The following is a 19158-nucleotide window of genomic DNA, read 5'->3' as shown; positions in this document are numbered from 1 at the left end:
CAAATGAGTTTAAATCCATGAGTTCACAGGATAAGGCATTTTACAGCAACCATGTCACACTGCTGGCTAATATTTCTTGGGATTTTGTTATTTCACAAAAAGATTGCTCTCATATTTGGTATCACATCTGCTCTTAGATCTCATATACAAACTCTTGTACTTATCTACTTATAACTCACTTTTTAAATCTAAATTTAAGATTCCCTAAGTCATCCTTGTAAGAATTTTAATCTACTGTTGCTATAATGCCTGGTAAGGCTACCGTGGTTATGGATAAGAAAACATATTACTAAGAATTTAACTCTCAAAAATAATGGTCAAATGCCAAGAAGTAGTAGCAGCAAAATAAATTCATGGGTAACTAGGCTATACTGTGGATTAAAATAGGTATGGGTGAAAAAAGAAAAATGAAAGTTAAGAATGATGACACCACCTGATGAGAGTAGCAAACCACTTTGTGCGTTCGTTTTAAAAAAAAAAAAAAAAAGCTCACCCTGTATGTGATGTTGCTGAGTTCCAGAAACAAACATCGGGCAGCATGACGTAACAGAAAGAGTCCTGGACTCAGTCAGGAGACTTCTGTTCTAGTCCAAGGCCTCAGTTTCCTCATCTGTAAAATGAGGGTGCTGAATTAGATAATCTGAAAGGGCTCTTCTGGCTTTAACACTGAGAGTCTATAGATGAGTTCAGGAAGAAGCAGTAAAATGTAGCACTTCTGTTAACAGTGAAGTTAACACTGCAAACAGCAGGTGGAACAGGGATGAAAACGATTTTCATAAATTTTGAACTGCTGTAAGCAATCTTTTCATAACTTTTAAGTAGATTTTTAGGATATAAAATTGTAACTTTTAAGATTTTGTAACTCTTAAAATGTTTACCTGCCTTAGTAAGTAACCTTATCATCTAAACCAGATTAGGAGTGAGTGACCAAATTATGACCTCAAAAAAGCAATTCACCTTTAGCCAATGAGACTGCCCAAGTGAAATCTTAAAAACAGTATAGGAATACCTTTGGGCTAGTAATTACTTTAGGTAATAAAATGCCTCATAACTGATCTCAATTCTCAATTAAGTAACTGAACAAAGTGTAAAATGACACAAAAAATGATTAGAGAAAATCAGACAATTAATTTTACTTGTAACAAAACAATAATTATGTTTATGATACCCTTCTTTGTTAATGAGTGTACCTTCCCTATGCATAACATTTTTCTTGTTAGCTCTCAAAACAGAACCTGACTGCTTTTGACAACAAGGTTAACTGAAATAAATGACATTTTTTTTTACCGCTAGTGACAAACAGAAATATAAAGAGAAGAGTATTTTTTGTTTAAGTTTTCTACACTGAAAGAAATCAAGCTTCTCTATATATCAGTAACAAATAATGGAAAGGCTCTGGTGCCTCAAAAACTTGTGGTTTCCTAATGGCAATTTCCTAAATACAAGTAATTAACTGATTGGTCTATGCTCTAATAAATTTTTTAAGTTCATAGATCCTCTGACACTATAGTTTACATTTACTTTTCATTTATGTTAATACTATGAATCTCACCTGGCAGACTTTTAAAACTCTAGCTATATGAGGCCCAATAAACGTTATCTCTACAATCAGGAATCTATTAATATCAAAAATCTATCCTTTTAAAGGATGTAATATATATCTTTTAAAATATATAAAGATATAATGAAACAGTCTATGAAAAATTTGTTTTTAAAACTTATTTTATGCAAATCACCTAGTGATTATAAAATAACTTGGCATACACACAATCCCATTAATCATTCACTTGAACATTTCACACTGGCAATACAGCACTTAATATGTTATTCAGAATCACTAATAAAATTTTTCTCTGGCTGGTAGAAACAAAGGCAAAAATAAAGCAGCCTTGATGGTGATGAAACCTGTTCTTGGCTAGTCTTAAAATAATTGTGATATCCATGTGCCCCTGAGACAAGTGACCTGTGAAACAAACTTTCCTTCACATTAAAAATATTTTCTATTTTAATGGGAGTATTTTGACTTATAATCCTAATGAGCTGATTAAAATAAACTTACACTTAACTGCATACAGCAGATATCAGTATGGATATGGAAAGCATATTTTAGTGCACTGTTCTGCACATAAGCTGTTTACAGCATTTACTCAAACTACCTTATTTCCCCCCTCCTCCATGACTTTTTTCAGAGACACTTAAACATTAAGCTTATTTACTAATAATAAAACTACTAGTTTTATTATAATTACTAGTGGTAGGATACTATAAGCAGCATTATTTTTAGCCACTACCATACAGACGTAAACCAGCTCCTCAAAAATTCAGAACTGACTGTACTGCAGAAAACACTATCCTCTTGGTACCAAGATCAGGAATTAAATGAAAATTTGATGTTTAAATAACTAGTTGGTATGTGGCAAGAAGTCCACTGGATTGTTCCTCACTAAATTTCTATCTGTAGAACAGAAACACATTTGTAATTCTTCCTAACACTTGTGTAAGTCGGTATACAGTACAATTTTCTCAAAGACCAAAATGCTTCATTTAGATACCAATAATACAAAATTCTAGGAACAATTATAAATTGCTAAAGCTACATACAAAACAACAGCACATTTGCTTTTTTGTCTGTTTGTATTTTTGCAGCATATTTGCTTTGAGAAAGTTATAATGGAAATGGTCCCTTTTTTTTACTGCAATACAATTGGAAAGATTAAAAAGTCAAAAGACCAAAAATAAGTCCAAATCTATTTCTGGTGTGTGTGTATGTATGTGTGTGTGTATATATATATATATATATAAACAATTAATTATATATAACTTTTTATTTTCTAAAATGTAAATGTATTTAATAAATGCTTAATCTTGTTCAAACTTCTCATTTCAGGTTAACGGAAGAAAAACTGTCAATAGAAAGAAACAGAGATGATCAAACTAATGGCGAAAAAATCTCACAATTCATATTTCAGTATTTCATTTTTCTCTCATTTTTATCCACTTCTAATTTATTCCAATATATACCTTAAAAAATTCAGTCTATCAGATTACATTTCCTAAGAGTAAGATCAGGATAAAGAATGAAAGAGTAGTTTAGAATGCTTATATTTAATACCGGATAGTATATTAATATTTTTAATATCACTATATTCATCTCTCAAAACTTTATAAAAGAATTACAAAATTCAGCAACTATGATCATCTGTTTTTTAATATAACAACTTATTAATATACAATTACCATTTTCCTAAAATACAGATTTTTTAAAATAAATTCTCATCATTCAATCTGGCTAACAATTCGAGCATTAAAATCACGCAGCATTCCTCTGCTGAAGAATTAATACAACACATTAAAAAAATGTGCCCTAAGTCATACTTTGCAATCAACAATTGGCCAATTAAAAGAACAGAAAGAGAATCTAAAAGTTTCTTCTATGAGCACTTTCAAAACTTGCTCAAAATAAGCAACTCTAGGGATTCCATTTCCCACATTCACATTTGACTCTGATCATACTATTCTAAATGATCTTCGTGAGATTTTTCTCTATCACTCTGAAGTCTTCAAATTATTATGTGTTTGTTTTGTCTTTCCACTTTCGTTGTTTATTTCTACTTCTATCTTTCCACATCCTAAACAGTTCAGAGCTCAATGCATAGGTAGAAAAATGTCACTGATAAATTCTTTAAAACATTTTCAGATTTAAAGAACTACCAATTTTTGTGAAAGCCACCAAAAACAAACAGCAGAGATATACTTCCTACTAGTATCTTTCATAGCATTTCATGATGAAAATTTCAAACCTTGAGAAAAACTCAAAGAAGTGTACAAAGAACATTTACATAGCCATCACTAAGACTTTAAGGTTAATGCTTTCTTCTATTTGTTTCACCCGTGTCTATTAACTAATCTTAATTTCTGAAGCACTTCAAAAAAAAGTTACAAGTATCAGTAAACTTCCCTCACATATACCCATATATACTTCAAACTGCCTATCATTAACTATAATAAAGTATTTAGTACAATTTTTCTTTTAAAGAAAAAATTCATACAAACTACAATAGATATGTATGGGTGCACTATTCAATGAGTTTTGACGAATGCACAAACTCAAGTAACTCAAATCCCTAACAGGACACTACCATCACCCTAGAAAGTTCCCACATGCCTTAATTCTTGTCCCCAGCAGCCATGCTTCCTATTTCTAAGCTTTGTCAATCATTTTTTCCCCAACAATAATTATCTTTGTCCAGCCCCAGCCCCAATACACAACAGATATTTGCCTGTTTTTAGTACACTGTATAAGGAATTATACATTATGTCCTGTTTCACGTAAGACTACATTCACTCAGCATGTTTCAGAGTTTAGTACAAATTGCTTCAGGTACCAATAGTTTTCTCCTTCAACTGTTGGTAATACTCTGTGACACAAATAAAGCACAGTTTCCCTATTCTCTTCCTGATACTCGAACTGGTTCCAAGTTTAGGGGTCGGCCCCAGTGTTTGACAGAGTTTATACCCAGAATTTGGTACTCGACCTCTGAGGTTCTTTCCTTTCTTAGACTTCCTCCCTCTTCCTCCTGCTGAGCTCCACTACTCTGCAGCTGCTGTGGTAATTCTCAACTATCTGATTCCTGAAGCCAGTTTAAAACTTCAAACCACCCAAGAGGAGCCTGCTCTCAGACAGAACACCATCAACTTGGGAAACTCACCCAAGGCCACTCCAAACCAGTTTCTATTTCTGTTTGTTTGCTCTACAATGTCCTCATACTTTTTTTCATGTTGTCCAGAGATGGCTGTCAGTACTTGTGGGACCACTTGTCCAACAGGAGCCACTACTCCATTTTTGGTAATTCTAACCCCCTACTATTCTTAAAAGTACACATATTCAAAACTGCAATTGACATAACCCCCTTTCCCATGTTTCTCTCTCTCAAGACCCCGACTGAGCCAGTCAGTCCCTTTGAACCAAAGGAGCTCAACTAAACCAGAAAGAGAGGCCTCTGGGAGCTGGATCCTGTAATTCTGTATACGAACCAACACAAGTCCCAAGCTCATCCCAAGACGTGTATGCAAAACATACTCAAATAGGTAAAAGTTTCGAGAACTGAAGATAGGAGCTATTGTCAGGGTCCCACACTAAGCCTGAGGTGTGCACATGAGGAGATCCAAAGCAGCAGAATAAAGGCTTTGAAAACTGAACTCACAGTGGAACCACTGTCCGTGACACAGAAAGTTCAGTCTGGACCTGTCTAGTTTCAAACAGAATAATAATAATCTCCTGAAAGGATACAATAAAAAAGTTACTCAACATACAAAGAATCAAGAAAATCTAATTCTCAAAGAAAAAGGCAGTAACAGATGTCAATCTCAAGATGATCTAGATGTGAGAATTATCAAAGATAAGGTAGCTATTTTAATAGTCCATTCTCCATAGAGGAAGGGTAGGCGCTTGAAATGATGGTAAAAACTCATAAGTAGAAAATATAAAAAGAACCAAATAGAAACTTTATAACTGAAAAATCAAGGGAAAAGTGATTTGACAAGGAAGCAAGTGTACACAAAAGAGAGCAAACACTGAATAAGAGAATAACATAAATAGATGAGAATAAAAGTCTAACTGTAATAAAAGAAAATTGTCCTGACAGTCTGTATCTTAAGCTCTTAACTGTAGTGGAGGGGGAAAAAACCTAGAGATCTCTAGTAAAGATGCTTTCAAAGTGTCAGTCGCTCATTCGTGCCCAACTCCTTGTGACCCCATGGCCTGCAGCCCACCACGCTCCTCTTGTCTAAGGGATTCTCCAGGCAAGAAGACTGGAGTGGGTTGCCATTTCCTTCTCCAGGGGATCTTCCTGACCCAGGGATCCAACTCGAGTCTCCTGCATTGGCAGGTGGATTCTTTACTGTCAGAGCCACCAGGGAAACTGATAAAGACAATTTTTCTACCTCCTCTTGAGGTCCTGTGAAAGCACTCATGATTCACCTCTGAAGAATATTCAAATTCTATAAAATTTGTATGACATAGATTAAAAGAAAACTCAACTACAAATGAGGGGATTTGGTTCAAGTTATAGGCTCTACCAAAACTAAGTGATTAGCATCCCTTCTCTAACATTTAGGTCCTCATTGTTTACAAATGAACAACGACAACTTAAGCTTTGTGATGTCGTCCCATGATCTAATTTTAGGAACTGTCTGAGGGTCATTCCAGTTTCCCCAGATCTTAATTTTTTTTTAAGTTGTTTCAAACTAGTTTACTTAGGGGTTCCATTTTCACTCCTCAATAGACTATATGTACTTCTCATATGCTTCTTCACTCACTCATCTAGTTCTGAAGGGTTTCTGAGTGTCATCCTGATTAGCTAACCACCTTCATAATAAGATTTGTTGACAAGTCCTGGATTTTCTGCTGGAGCTTTATTAATTTCAGTTACTTTTCCTGACAGAGGAGAACAGAGTTCACTAGCGGCTTTCACACTTTCCAAAGCACCAGACTCCTTGTCTGTTCAATTTTACCCCAACTTCAGGTAGGTTACAGTAAACAATATCTCCCAAAAGCTTCCCGTGCAATTTCCTACTGTTCCATCATTGCTTTCTGTTGTTATCCATTCATGTTTTTCTGAGAATTTCCGCACGGACAGCAGAGCTGGGCGGGTGTGCAGCACCCAGCCGCGGCCCCAGGGGAGGGCGCTTTGGGTGCTGAGACGGGACGCTGCTGCAAACAGGAGCCCACATGCTCTGCACGGCTCGCAGGAGCCCTGAAGTTTCTCACTGCTCTAGTTACTTGTTTCTGGCAGACAAGGAGAACCTTTACATCAGGTAGCTGTGATCAGCAAGGTACAGAACACTGTCAACAGACACACAATGCTAACCAAAGGTTTGTCAGTTTCTAGTAGACTCATGAGGAAAAAAAAAAGGTTTTTAAGGTGGCAATTGACTCTAATAGTCTATTTTTATTTAATCCAATATATCCAAACAATATCATCTCTTGAGATCCAAGCAAGACTAAGATTTCACTTAGAAAACAAAAACAACTCTTCAAAATCCAGTGTACATTTTATATTTACAGCATATTTGAGTTACAACTAGTCACTTTTTCAAGAGCTCAACAGTTACAAATCACTAGTTACAACTAGTCACTTTTTCAAGAGCTCAACAGTTACACATCACTAGTTACAACCAGTCACTTTTTCAAGAGCTCAACAGTTCACATCACTAGTTACAACCAGTCACTTTTTCAAGAGCTCAACAGTTACACATCACTAGTTACAACTAGTCACTTTTTCAAGAGCTCAACAGTTACACATCACATCACTAGTGGCTGCCACGGCGCCCAGTGCAGCTGCAGACGTGGGGTGGGAGGGCGGGAGAGGTGAGACCAAGGTGTCGCGATGAGTTATCTGTCTGCCTCCTACACACACACACACACAGTATACCACTGACGGTTATGAGACCTGTTCTGTTACAGGCAGAAGGACAAATCAGAGAAAGCCTGGTTTTGAAATAAATTTCCATCCCTACTACAGGTAGAAACTTCAATAAAAGGGGGGGAAAAAGTAGACAAATGACTTATGGATCATTTCAAAATAAATGAATTAACTTTATTTCTATGAAAAACCACTGATGATTCTATCCTACTTGCAACTGAGGGGAGAAAGTGTACAAGGAATACATTAAAAGACTTTATGAAACAAAAACATCCCTCCATCAAATGAATTAAAAGACTGGTGAAGGAAACACAAAATGTGTTTAAAAAGTACACAATATCAATTCAGATGCTTCACTGTGATACTTAACTTCTGAAATATCAGGCAAAATATCAAATCCCCCCTTCCAATGAAAACAACCATTTGCCCTGTCTGCCAGAAACAAGTGAAAGTCACTCAGTCCTGTCTGACTCTTTGTGACGCCATGGACTGTACAGTCCTTGGAATTCTCCAGGCCAGAATACTGGGGTGGGTAGCCTTTCCCTTCTTCAGGGGATCTTCCTAACCCAGGGATTGAACTCAGGTCTCCAGCATTGCAGGCAGATTCTTTACCAGCTGAGCCACAGTGAAGCCAGAAAATAATAAAAAGCTTAAGAAAATTTGCAAATGCAAATATAATTTTTTTAAAGGCCTCTACAACAATTTCATTCCTTAACTGTCCCTCATGTAATATAAAAGGCAAGACACAATCTCTGTGAGAACCCAGAATTCCACTCCAATTCCATCATGCCACAGTCCCTATCATTTCCATCTCAGAACAGAAATACAGACACGTTCTCTAAAGAGAAGAAAAAACCGTGGGAAAAGACTTGGTTTAGACTTCAGACTTTACAATTTATTATCTAAGCCATTATGAACAGGAAAAATGGTTTCCTCACCTATAAAACAGAGATGGTAACAGACTCACAGTTACACAGATATTTAAATATCTATCTACTCTCTTTCAGAACACTCATTCATCTTTCCATTGTTGGTCTGATTTTAATTTACATTTTCTTATGTGTCAAAAAACTGTAAGCTAATCAAAATGTCTTGGTGTCTCCTACATATTTAAAATATATCTCTGTGATTTGTTGTAAACTCATAAATCCCTACATTGAGTCATGTTTTAAAAATATCAGATTACAATGAACTCACATGATTCCACTAAAATTTAACTGGAAATGAATGTCAAGTGAGATGGTCTTTTATATATAGAAAGTAGGTAGAAAAATAAGAACACTAGCATCTTTTTAAAAAAACAGATCCTCCTGACAGGAGGAAATAGTAATCATAGCATAGGAGAAAAAATAGACATTGTGAAGAAATTCCGTTTAAAAGAATCAGGAGAAAAACCAAAGAAATGACTGAAATTAACTAGCTTGCAGAAAAGGACAGAACGTGAAGAAGAAAACAAACAGTATCTGTTAAATTTGGCAGTTTCTTTTACCTCTCAAACTTCAGTATGTTAGTTTTTCTTTGGAACAAAAAATTAAAACGCAAATGTTTTTTAAAAGCAGTATTATCCCCTGGAAAGATGGATGGATTAATGAAAGAAAGCAAGGAAAAGAAGATTCTAACTGGCTTCAGTATGTCCATGAAATATGGTTTGTAGTTTCAAATTCGGCTATATTGCTAGTATTGGACCAGGAGCCCAATTCTAATCAGGAGATGCAGGTTTGATCTCTAGATAGGGAAGATCCCTGGGAGAACAAATTGGCAATCCACTCCCATATTCTTGCCCGGGGGAATCCCATGGACAGAGGAGCCTAGTGCGCTACTGTCCAAAGGGTCGCAAAAAGTCAGACAAGACTGAGTAAGCAAAGCACAGCACAGCCCAACACACAACACATCCAGGATCCTAGATGTGTCAGATCCTATTAAGACTGAATTTAACATAGTATAGTCAGTGTGAGAAGTTGGAAAAACTTTATTTTGGGCTCCTTGAGACATAAAGAGCCATATTTTATTTTTGGTTGCATGGTGCCTCATACTAAGAAATTGTAGAACAGAGGCCAAGATTATATGACATATGAAGATCAATTTTTAAATTGCTACTCACCATAACAAGTTAATTATTACACCATACGGCTACTCACCATAACAACTTTTAACTATTTCACCATAACAAGTCAACTATTACATTTAATATAAGGATTAAATCCATATAAGAATCTACACTTTGCCTTCTAAATGATGCCACAATCACTCAGGTTCATCTTGATCAGTCATATCAGCCTCACACCACACAACAAACATCTAATGGTAAAGATGAAGGCATTCAGTTAAACCCAACTCCAGGGACTTCCCTGGTGGTCCAGTGGTTAAGATTTTGCTTTCCAATCGGGGGGTGCATCCCTGGTCAGGGAGATAAGTGTTAGCTGCTCAGTCATGCCCGACTCTTTGCGACCCCATGGACTGCAGCCCACCAGGCTCCTCTGTCCATGAGATTTTCCAGGCAAGGATACTGGAGTGGGTTGCCATTTCCTTCTTCAGGGGATCCTCCCAACCCAGGAATCGAACCCAGGGGTCTCCTGCACTGCAGGCAGATTCTTTACCAACTGAACTACAAGGGAATATATATATATACACACACACACACACACTCTTTTCTTCTCCTTCATCTCTCCTTTTAGAAAACTGTAGAGTTCCCTGGTGGCTCAGATGGTAAAGAACCTGCCTGGAATTGGGGTTTGCTTCCTGGGTCAGAAGATCCCCTGGAGAAGAAAATGGCAACCCACTGAAGTATTCTTGCCTGGAGAATTCCATGTACACAGCAGCCTGGTGGGCTATAGTAAGACCCCACATATCTTGCGGTCAAAAACCCCAAATATAAAACAGAATAGTGTAACAATAGTATAACAAATTCAATAAAGAGTTTAAAAATGGTCCATATCAAAAAGAATCTTATAAAAAAAAAAACATACAACTCCAATGTGCATGTGCTCTGCTTTTCTGAGTTTATCATTTATTTTGCTTTTACAGAAAATAAATCATACATTTTTCAAAGGGATACCTGCTCAGACATATGCAAAAGCACAGACACTTCTGAAAGAAATTCAGCCTGTAGCTATTATTTTCAGTTTCATCCATTCAAAGGGGAAGAAATAAAAAATCCACAAAACTAATAGAGTTTTTCACTGTAACTCTCTTACTATTGACTTGAAAATTAGTTCTTCAGGGACATAAACTCTCCACCAAAATAAAATGAATACTTCACACAATCCTGTCTATACGGGCAGTACCATTCAATCTTCACATTTAGTAATACCACTTCAAAATCACGATAGTGGATGAAAATAATAATGAGTTTTTCTACAGTGAACAGAACAAATTATTTCATAGATGATATTCTTGAGAAGTGGAGAACAAAAAGTAACAGATCGTTAGCTCCTCAATACACACCACACTGCTCTTGGGGAGTTACCTCTCAAAAGGGTTACAACTCTGGGGTCTTATCCTCAGTCGAGCAAGTCATAAATTACTTTTATTAATTCTCTTAGGATAATCAAGTTCTAGGAGAAGAGATGTTAACAAAATACAGTAGGGCAATTTATGAATGAGATTAACTAATTTACACTGAGAAATGTAGTTGCAAGTAGACTAGAATATCCATTGACACAACAGCCAGTGGGCACTGGCAGCGCCCAGGCCACAAGCCCTGCTCACTGTTCTCCTTACCAAGTAGGCACTTTCTTACTGCAAACACCTGAAGGTCATCTGGTCAGTGACGTCAGGAGAGAGTACTAAGGAGCTGATGTCTTGCCCTTTCCAAAGCATAACTCCACCAATAAAGAATGGAGCTGTTGCACAAATTGCCCCTTTCGTGACCACTGAGTGGAAGAACTAAGGGGCATGTTCTACACCAGCTTCCAAAGGTCCCAACAAGAAATGGTTCCAACTGCCTAAAATATTAACCTGTATCCTGTACTCGTCTCCTTATCTTCCTTTTCTTATTTCCTTACAGGAACTTTCTGGGTTCAGCTTTCAAAAAAAATGGTTATAATCAAGGGTCTGATTCTACAGAAATCAAACCTGACAACTGGTCAGTGAGGTTTTATTCTTAGTAGGAAAATCTTGTTAAACCAAATTAAGTTTTAGAAGCAGTGCGATGACTGGAGAATTACAAAAAAAGAGAAAAGAGAAGGCCTAAAGGGACTGGTCGACAAAAATGGATAGTCTTTTATTGAAAAATGAGAATTTATCTTTGGAAGAGTTCAAAGGAAAAAACATACAAACTGCTCTAAAGCATGTGAGATGCAAATAAGAACTAAATTGAGACACCATTTTTCAACTATGAAATAAAATATGTATATATCCAAAAGGTTCTGACTATATACCGTTTACAAGTGGGAAAACAGGCACCTTCACACATTACTGGGAAAAACAGAGAATGGCATAAAGCCTAAGGAAGAGAATTTGGCAAGCTGCCTCAAAATTACATGCTCATACCTAAAACTCTCATTCATGAAACAGCTAAGCTACATCTAGGTAATGAACTGCTACTCAGCTATTATAAAAACAGAGGACTAATTCTATACAGTACTATAAAGGTGGTCTCCAAACGTTCTGTGGACTTCTATACAAAACTATACAAAACATTTAAGTTGACTTCTGGGCGTTTTTGATAGGATTCTGGTCTCTGATAGCTTCCCTGCTTTGTGACAAGACAGGGTGTTACTGAGCTCGTCTTCTACTTATACATACAAAACAAAGCGTGTGTGTGTGTGTGTGTGTGTGTGTGTGTGTGTGTGTGTGAGTGTGTCTAGACACCCACACACACACTCACATACACAGACTCACAGGTTTGTTTATATTTTTAAAAATAGCAACCTAAGCTAAACTTGGTTACCTATAAGGAGAAGAATCTAAGTACACACTTCATTTTGAAGTAATACCCGTGTTTTACATAAAGTTATAAACAAGATTAAATCAGTATTTTCAAACCCTAAGAATTAAAAATAAAATGAAACAAATGGACCTGATTCTGACCAAGTTGGTGGAAAAATCATATAAATGGATTTACTTTGAATGTAAACCCCAGTGGGACATGGGCAAAAGAAAAAAAATAAAATTGCTATTTTCAGTAATCATATTGGGGGTAATGGTTTAAATATATAAATATATATTTATAAATATAAAAATTATACTATGTAAAATATATTAACATATTTATATCTTACACACTTTATTTTATAGTTTTAATGTTTTACACATGTTAAATACATATATAGCATTATACTAATATGCAATATAAATATACAAAAGAAACAAGTTTACGTAAATACCATTAGAAAAAGACATTATTCAGCATGAAAAAGGATGGAAATATTGAAATCAAAGAATTTAAGCTTGAAAAATTAAAATCCAAACTTTTTATCAGATGTATCACAGACACACCAGATACATATCCAGAATACAACAAATGCCCTCAGCACAAAACTGGGGCTCTACATACTGCTTCTCACTAAAAGGAACTCGACTTTCTGGAGACACGGCTGAGTTGAGGACTGAGGAAGGACACGGAGAAGATGAGCTCAGGAACATCCTGTCATGTCACAAAGCAGGGAAGCTATCAGAGACCAGAGTCCTATCAAAAACGCTCAGAAGTCAACTTAAAAAGGCTCCCTAGGCTAAGACAACCTGAGTATCCTAAAAGATAAAAACTACAATGCAGTAAAAAATCAAATTATTTAAATTCACAAGCTCAGAGAGACACTTTTTGTAAAAGTTCTTTCTGGTCTACTTTTCCCAGCATTCTATGAAACAACTTAGCACTTTAAATATTGGCAGATAAACTTATGTACAAAACAGGAATAGAGCTACAGATACAGAAAACTGGTAAATAAAGGCAAGAATCAAGAATTTGGTATGCCGTTTCTGTGCAAACTGTGCCACAGAGTAACCAAATACCTAATGAGGGAAGTTTCTTTTTATAGAAATATTACAGATAATAAATAATAAGAGATGATCTAGGTAATGACCATCAATGGTCACAGAGACAAATCAATATTATACGCCTCTCCTTAAATTACTTAGTACCTCCTACAATATGTTCCGACTGCAGCACGCCAGGATTCCGTGTCCATCACCAGCTCCCAGAACTTGCTCCAACTCATGTCCATCAAGTCAGTGATGCCATCGAGCATCTCATCCTCTGTTGTCCCCTTCTCCTCCTGCCCCCAATCCCTCCCAGCACCAGGGTCTTTTCTAATGAGGTGGCCAAAGTATTAGAGCTTCAGCATCAGTCCTTCTAATGGATATTCAGGACTGATTTCCTTTAGGATGCACTGGTTGGATCTCCTTGCATTCTTGCTGTACTTGTTACTTTCCTGTGACAGTTTTTGGCTGTTGCGAGGGTTAGGGGGTTGGTTTATTTGGTTTTGGGGTAGTGTAAGGTGATGACAGTAATTTCTTAATATCACCATACATCCTTTTAATTTGAAGTTTTACAGATTGACAACAAAATTCATATATTACATTTGGTTGCTACTTACAGGTTATGCTTCACTACGTACGGCTTCTGTCACCCTACCCCCATCCCCAAATAATGCAGAAAAACCTGAATTAATCTTTTAAATCTAACTACTGATTTATTTTAAAAAGTCAAGGGAAAGAGAGGCATAAGGATGCAATCAAGACAAACGTATTAGAAGGATAAAAAGAGGTAAAGCATAAGCCATATATAAAAATGACTTAAAAATGACTTCAGGGATTTTTCAAAAAATTGGCAAATATGCTTAAGATAGCTGAATTTAAAATACAGTCTACAAGCTGTTTCCCAAACAAAACAACACACAGGCTATGTGAGAGGTACATTACAAAGTCACTTGAAGGTAGGCGCTTAGAAGAGAGAACCAGTAGCATCACAATTGGCTCTCAGACATCCAACAGGTCTGTGCAACTTATTTCTTGGGGGAGACATGCCACAAATAGCTAAGACTCCAACAACCAAGAAAAACGCACAGGTTTCAAAAGTGAACTTCAAACAAAACAGTTACTCAAAATGCTTGATGAGCTGTTTATGTGAGAAACTGTAGTGCTCCAGAAGAAACAGAAGATTTACTGATGGTTAATGAATCACCCAAGTACCATAAAGAACCCATAAATATTTCATATATGAATGAACGACCATGTCATCCTTGTGCTAGGTAGAGACAGAACAAAAATCCTTTTTTCCCCCAACATTCCCCATTACCTACTGAGGGGAAGGAGAATGGGAAAAGGGAGACTGGAGACAGGGAGAGGTCATTTTCTCATCAGCAGTAAGAATACAGAAGATAGCTCAGGCAGAGGAACTCTGACACGCTGACACGTCCATTTTTAAAATGAATCATTTCCTAGAAATATTTTCACAGATAACTTGCGTATCGCTCTCACTCATTCTGGTTCTAGTTAATTTTTAGTATTTTTTATTTCAGACAGATGCATCTATAATTTCCCACCAAGTTCCATAAAACTTAATCAGTTTCTATAGCTCCCTAATTTAATATTTAAAATGAAAATTTGACTAAAAATAATTAAAAGTTTTGATAATGCACTATAGAAAACATTGTTGTAAGACATTAATTCTTAAAAAAATAAATAAAAATTCATAATTCATTCTATTTCCTGATCCCCCAAAAACAGACCCATATCACGTATGTTAGGAATTACTTTTTGTAAGGTAAAAATCACTCTGATTTCTAAGTAACAGTGATGAGATCACTTAGTCTAGCTAGAATGAACATTAGAAATTTAGTCCAGTGCTATCACCTACTTTTTTAAGAGTGCTTCTGCCAAGTCACACAAGACATATGCAGCAGAGAGCGAATCCCAGTTCCCACAGTCTAGTGGTCTTTTGCTGTATCACACAGTGGACAGATTTTCATTCCACAGAGAAAAGATTCTAAACAATCTTGTTAAATAAGTAAGAATGCTTCTCCTAATAATTATCCACTTACTAAAGACGGGTAGAATTTTAGCCATTTAACTGCCCATTAACTATAAATATTATGAGAAATGTGATATGACAATTTCAGTAAGATGATGGACAAAAACACAAGAGGTATTACTGCCACTGTAACTTGAGTTTAGTACTCTTCATTCTTATAACCACAGCAAAGACAATGGAAATCTTCAAATCAAGTGTTCTGCCTTAGAAAACAAATAAATAATCAAACATTATTTTCTAAGTACCTTAAATTACATATTTTAAAAAACAGTTCTTCAGTTTGGGAACAAATGAATTTTGTCAAATTGTGGAAAACTTAAAAATTTTTAACAGGTTCTTAAAAATAAGACAATAATAAAAAGAGCAATTAAGACAATCTCTGACAGAAGAAAAAGGAGAAATTCTTACCATTGGCAGTGCATTGATGTGGGGATGTACAACTGAGTATCTGGTACCGCCAATCACAAGTTGCTGTTGCTGAAGCTGAGGAAAAAGGAAAGTAAAATATTCAGTGCATCCTAAAACACATTCTGCTGAAAAGATTTCTCATTCCAAATTTTACAGGAAGGAAATACTATCTCTATATCTTCAAGGCCCCCACCAGAGAGTATGTTTCTCTCCCTAAGCAACTGTTGTCATAAACAGCAGCAACTTTTGAGCATGTAGTACACAGCAGGCACTGAATCATTACAACATTTCTAAAAAGTTGACACAATGAACAAAATGAGGCTCAAGAGATGAATTTGCATAAAGGAGGCACTCACCGCCATTCAACTCAACTCACGCAAATATCACCACTACTGGGCCCAGTATGGCAGGTTCCTAATCTACCAGCAAGAGCCATGAAAAACACTATAAACTTATATGTTACATATTCTGTTTAATGACTAAGAGAAAACATCACTGGTTTTGAAGCAATTTCAATCAAAATGTACTAAACTGGAAATCTCTTCAGACTTTCTATTCTACAGAGTTTACCCAGTCTTCTCAATTGCTGGGGCACAGCACATTATTTTTCAAGTCCATTGTCTGCAAGTACACAGTGGTTTTTCACACACCCTTTCAGAGTGGCAGCTTTCGGGTGAGACACTGACCAGTGCAGCTCCCACCATGGGCAAGCAGAGCGCACCTTTCTATAAGAGTACAAGCTGATGCCACACGAAGGCATGCAAGAGATTTTCTTCATACACCAAAAAGTGTTAAGCCAGTAACACTAAAAAGATAACCTGGCAAATACACCAAATATATGCAGAAAAAATGCAATCCCTTGAAATGTGCTCCTCTCTGATTTTATCTTCAATTGACTGAAACCCTCATTCTGCTGATTACCAAGGCCACACTAAATAACTTCAGTGCTATTATACAACTTTTCACGTAGCTGAGCTGTAAGAAGATCTAGGAATTAAAATAATATTTATTAAACACACCACACATTTATAAGTGAAATTATAAACGGTTATATCAACATATGATATTTCACCGGCTTCTTGTGCTTCAAGACAGGTAAGTGAGCCTCAAGGCTTTCTGGCACAAAACACTGAGCTACTCAGTAGATCTTTACTAACACCTATTGGGGAAAATGTTCTATAGACATCATGATTGAATCCAAACAAAAACTAGATTACTGCTAGGTTCTGTCTACCTCAGTGTCATTTATTATGGACATCAATTATTTTGCCATACAAGTTTTCGTGAATTTTTGAGCTCTAACCTATGTAGACTGGCATACATTCATTCTGCTGCCGCTGCTAAGTCACTTCAGTCGTGTCCGACTCTGTGTGACCCCATAGACGGCAGCCAACCAGGCTCCCCCATCCCTGGGATTCTCCAGGCAAGAACACTGGAGTGGGTTGCCATTTCCTTCTCCAATGCATGAAAGTGAAAAGTGAAAGTGAAGTCACTCAGTCGTGTCCGACTCTTCGTGACCCCATGGATTGCAGCCTACCAGGCTCCTCCGTCCATGGGATTTTCCAGGCAAGAGTACTGGAGTGGGGTGCCATCACCTTCTCCATTCTAGTTATTCATAAATAACTAATATATGCTACTGAACTTCATACAACATTCTAGATCCTTAACAGTAAGGTTCATCAGTACCAACAGTGAAATCATACTATATGTCAAATGTGTTTCTTGAGAATCTCTAATTTTTTCACCCACCTTCTAAAATGATTAGATCAGGGAAGGTGGAAAGCTTATTCTAACTGTTTAAGTACCTGCCCTACCATTTTCTTGTTTCCTATTCTTGTTCATGTTTCTGATATTCTGTTTCTTTGTAGGAATCTTCACATTATTAGTCTATTTTATGGGGTTTGGTTAAAACTGAATAATATAATCCACAAATCTACATAATCAAACACTAGTAAACTTATAGTAATAAGCCCCAACACATGGCAATTTTCAGAAATAGAATGAGTGAATGGGCGTGCCACTGTCGCTCTGCAGAACTCCAACCCTTTGAACACCATTATGGACCATACGTTATACATGACTCTCTGATACCACAGCCAAGTTGAACCGCAGTATCAAATATTAAAAACATTTAATTTTTAAAATCTAAAATGAGCATATATGGAGTAACTAAACACTGTACTTCAATGGAGAGCTTTCACTACTAGGATGTGTACACACCCAACACACACAAACTTACACACATGTACCTTTGGGAAATACTAAATCAGATTATTCCTGTTGCTAGTCTTTACTTCCCCCTCCCTGGTTCTCTCCTCTTAATTTTTTTGTGGTGAGTCCTGTCATCACTCTCACAGAGGTCTCTAATCTCAGTTTTCTCTAAATATATTTTCTCTTCCCTTCTTCTCTTCATTCATTCATTTAGCTTTTATCAGGTGACAGCTCCTCATGGGAAAAGCCCACAAGAGTGATTTAATACTGAAGGGGTTAAATATCTGATTCTAGGAGTTGAAGGGTAAATAAATCTACAGAAAATGGTGTATTAACAACCAGGGGTCCAACCTATGCCCCTTGCAGTGGAAGCCACAGAGTCCTAACCACTGGACCACCAGGGAATTTCCAGAAACTTTTAAAAATTATACATAGGGCTATATTTTGGTTTCTGCATTAATATTTTCCTGGTCGATTCATTTTGAAAGCATCAGTTCTCCAGTGTTCAGTCTTCTTTGTGGTCCAACTCTCACATCTGTACATGACTACATAGTTTGGCTAGATGGACCTTTGTCGGCAAAGTGATGTCTCTGCTTTTTAATACGGTGTCTAGGTTTGTCATAGCTTTCCTTCTGAGCAGCAAGCATCTTTTCACTGATGCTTTCAAATTGTGGTGCTGGCCAAGACTCTTCAGAGTCCCTTGGAGATAAACCCAGTCAATCCTGAGGGAAATCAACACTGAATATTCATTGCAAGGACTGATGCTCGAACCTGAAGCTCCAAAACTTTGGCCATCTGCTGTCAAGAGCCACCTCACTGGAAAAGAACCCGATGCTGGGAAAGATTGAAGGCAGGAGGAGAAGGGGATGACAGAGGATGAGATGGTTAGATGCCATCATCGACTCAACAGACATGAGTTTGAGCAAACTCCAGGAGACAGTGACAGACAGGGAAGCCTAGTGTGCTGCAGTACATGCGGCTGAAAAAAGAGTTGGACATGACTGAGGAACTGAACAACAACAACAAAGGTGACTTCAGATAATCCAATAGGATAAATATAGACTAAAACCACCTGTACTAAAGCAATGCAACTGGCCAAAAAGCCCAAAACCATTATGTATCCTAAACACCTGCCTTTATAAT

General features: G+C 36.7%; 1 protein-coding gene across 5 annotated transcripts in view; it reads right to left on the bottom strand.

Annotated features, from left to right (window-relative positions):
• Nucleotides 1-19158, bottom strand: part of TBL1XR1 (TBL1X/Y related 1) — a 178075-nt gene that overhangs the window by 73788 nt on the left and 85129 nt on the right. For 3 of the 5 annotated variants that reach the window (XM_070791713.1, XM_019959464.2, XM_019959461.2), the window contains exon 2: nucleotides 15805-15879. Coding sequence is in view for 1 of the 5 variants with exons in the window: in XM_070791726.1 (XP_070647827.1) it covers nucleotides 494-530 (37 nt within the window). In the remaining 4 variants the exon portion in view is untranslated. Of the gene's footprint in view, nucleotides 1-493; nucleotides 611-15804; nucleotides 15880-19158 lie in introns of those variants that run through there. The other 2 variants (XM_070791726.1, XM_070791722.1) reach the window with 2 other exon arrangements.

The sequence above is a fragment of the Bos indicus genome, chromosome 1 (assembly GCF_029378745.1).
Source record: "Bos indicus isolate NIAB-ARS_2022 breed Sahiwal x Tharparkar chromosome 1, NIAB-ARS_B.indTharparkar_mat_pri_1.0, whole genome shotgun sequence".
Lineage (NCBI taxonomy): Eukaryota > Metazoa > Chordata > Mammalia > Artiodactyla > Bovidae > Bos > Bos indicus.
This window is presented reverse-complemented; position numbering and strand designations above follow the sequence as displayed.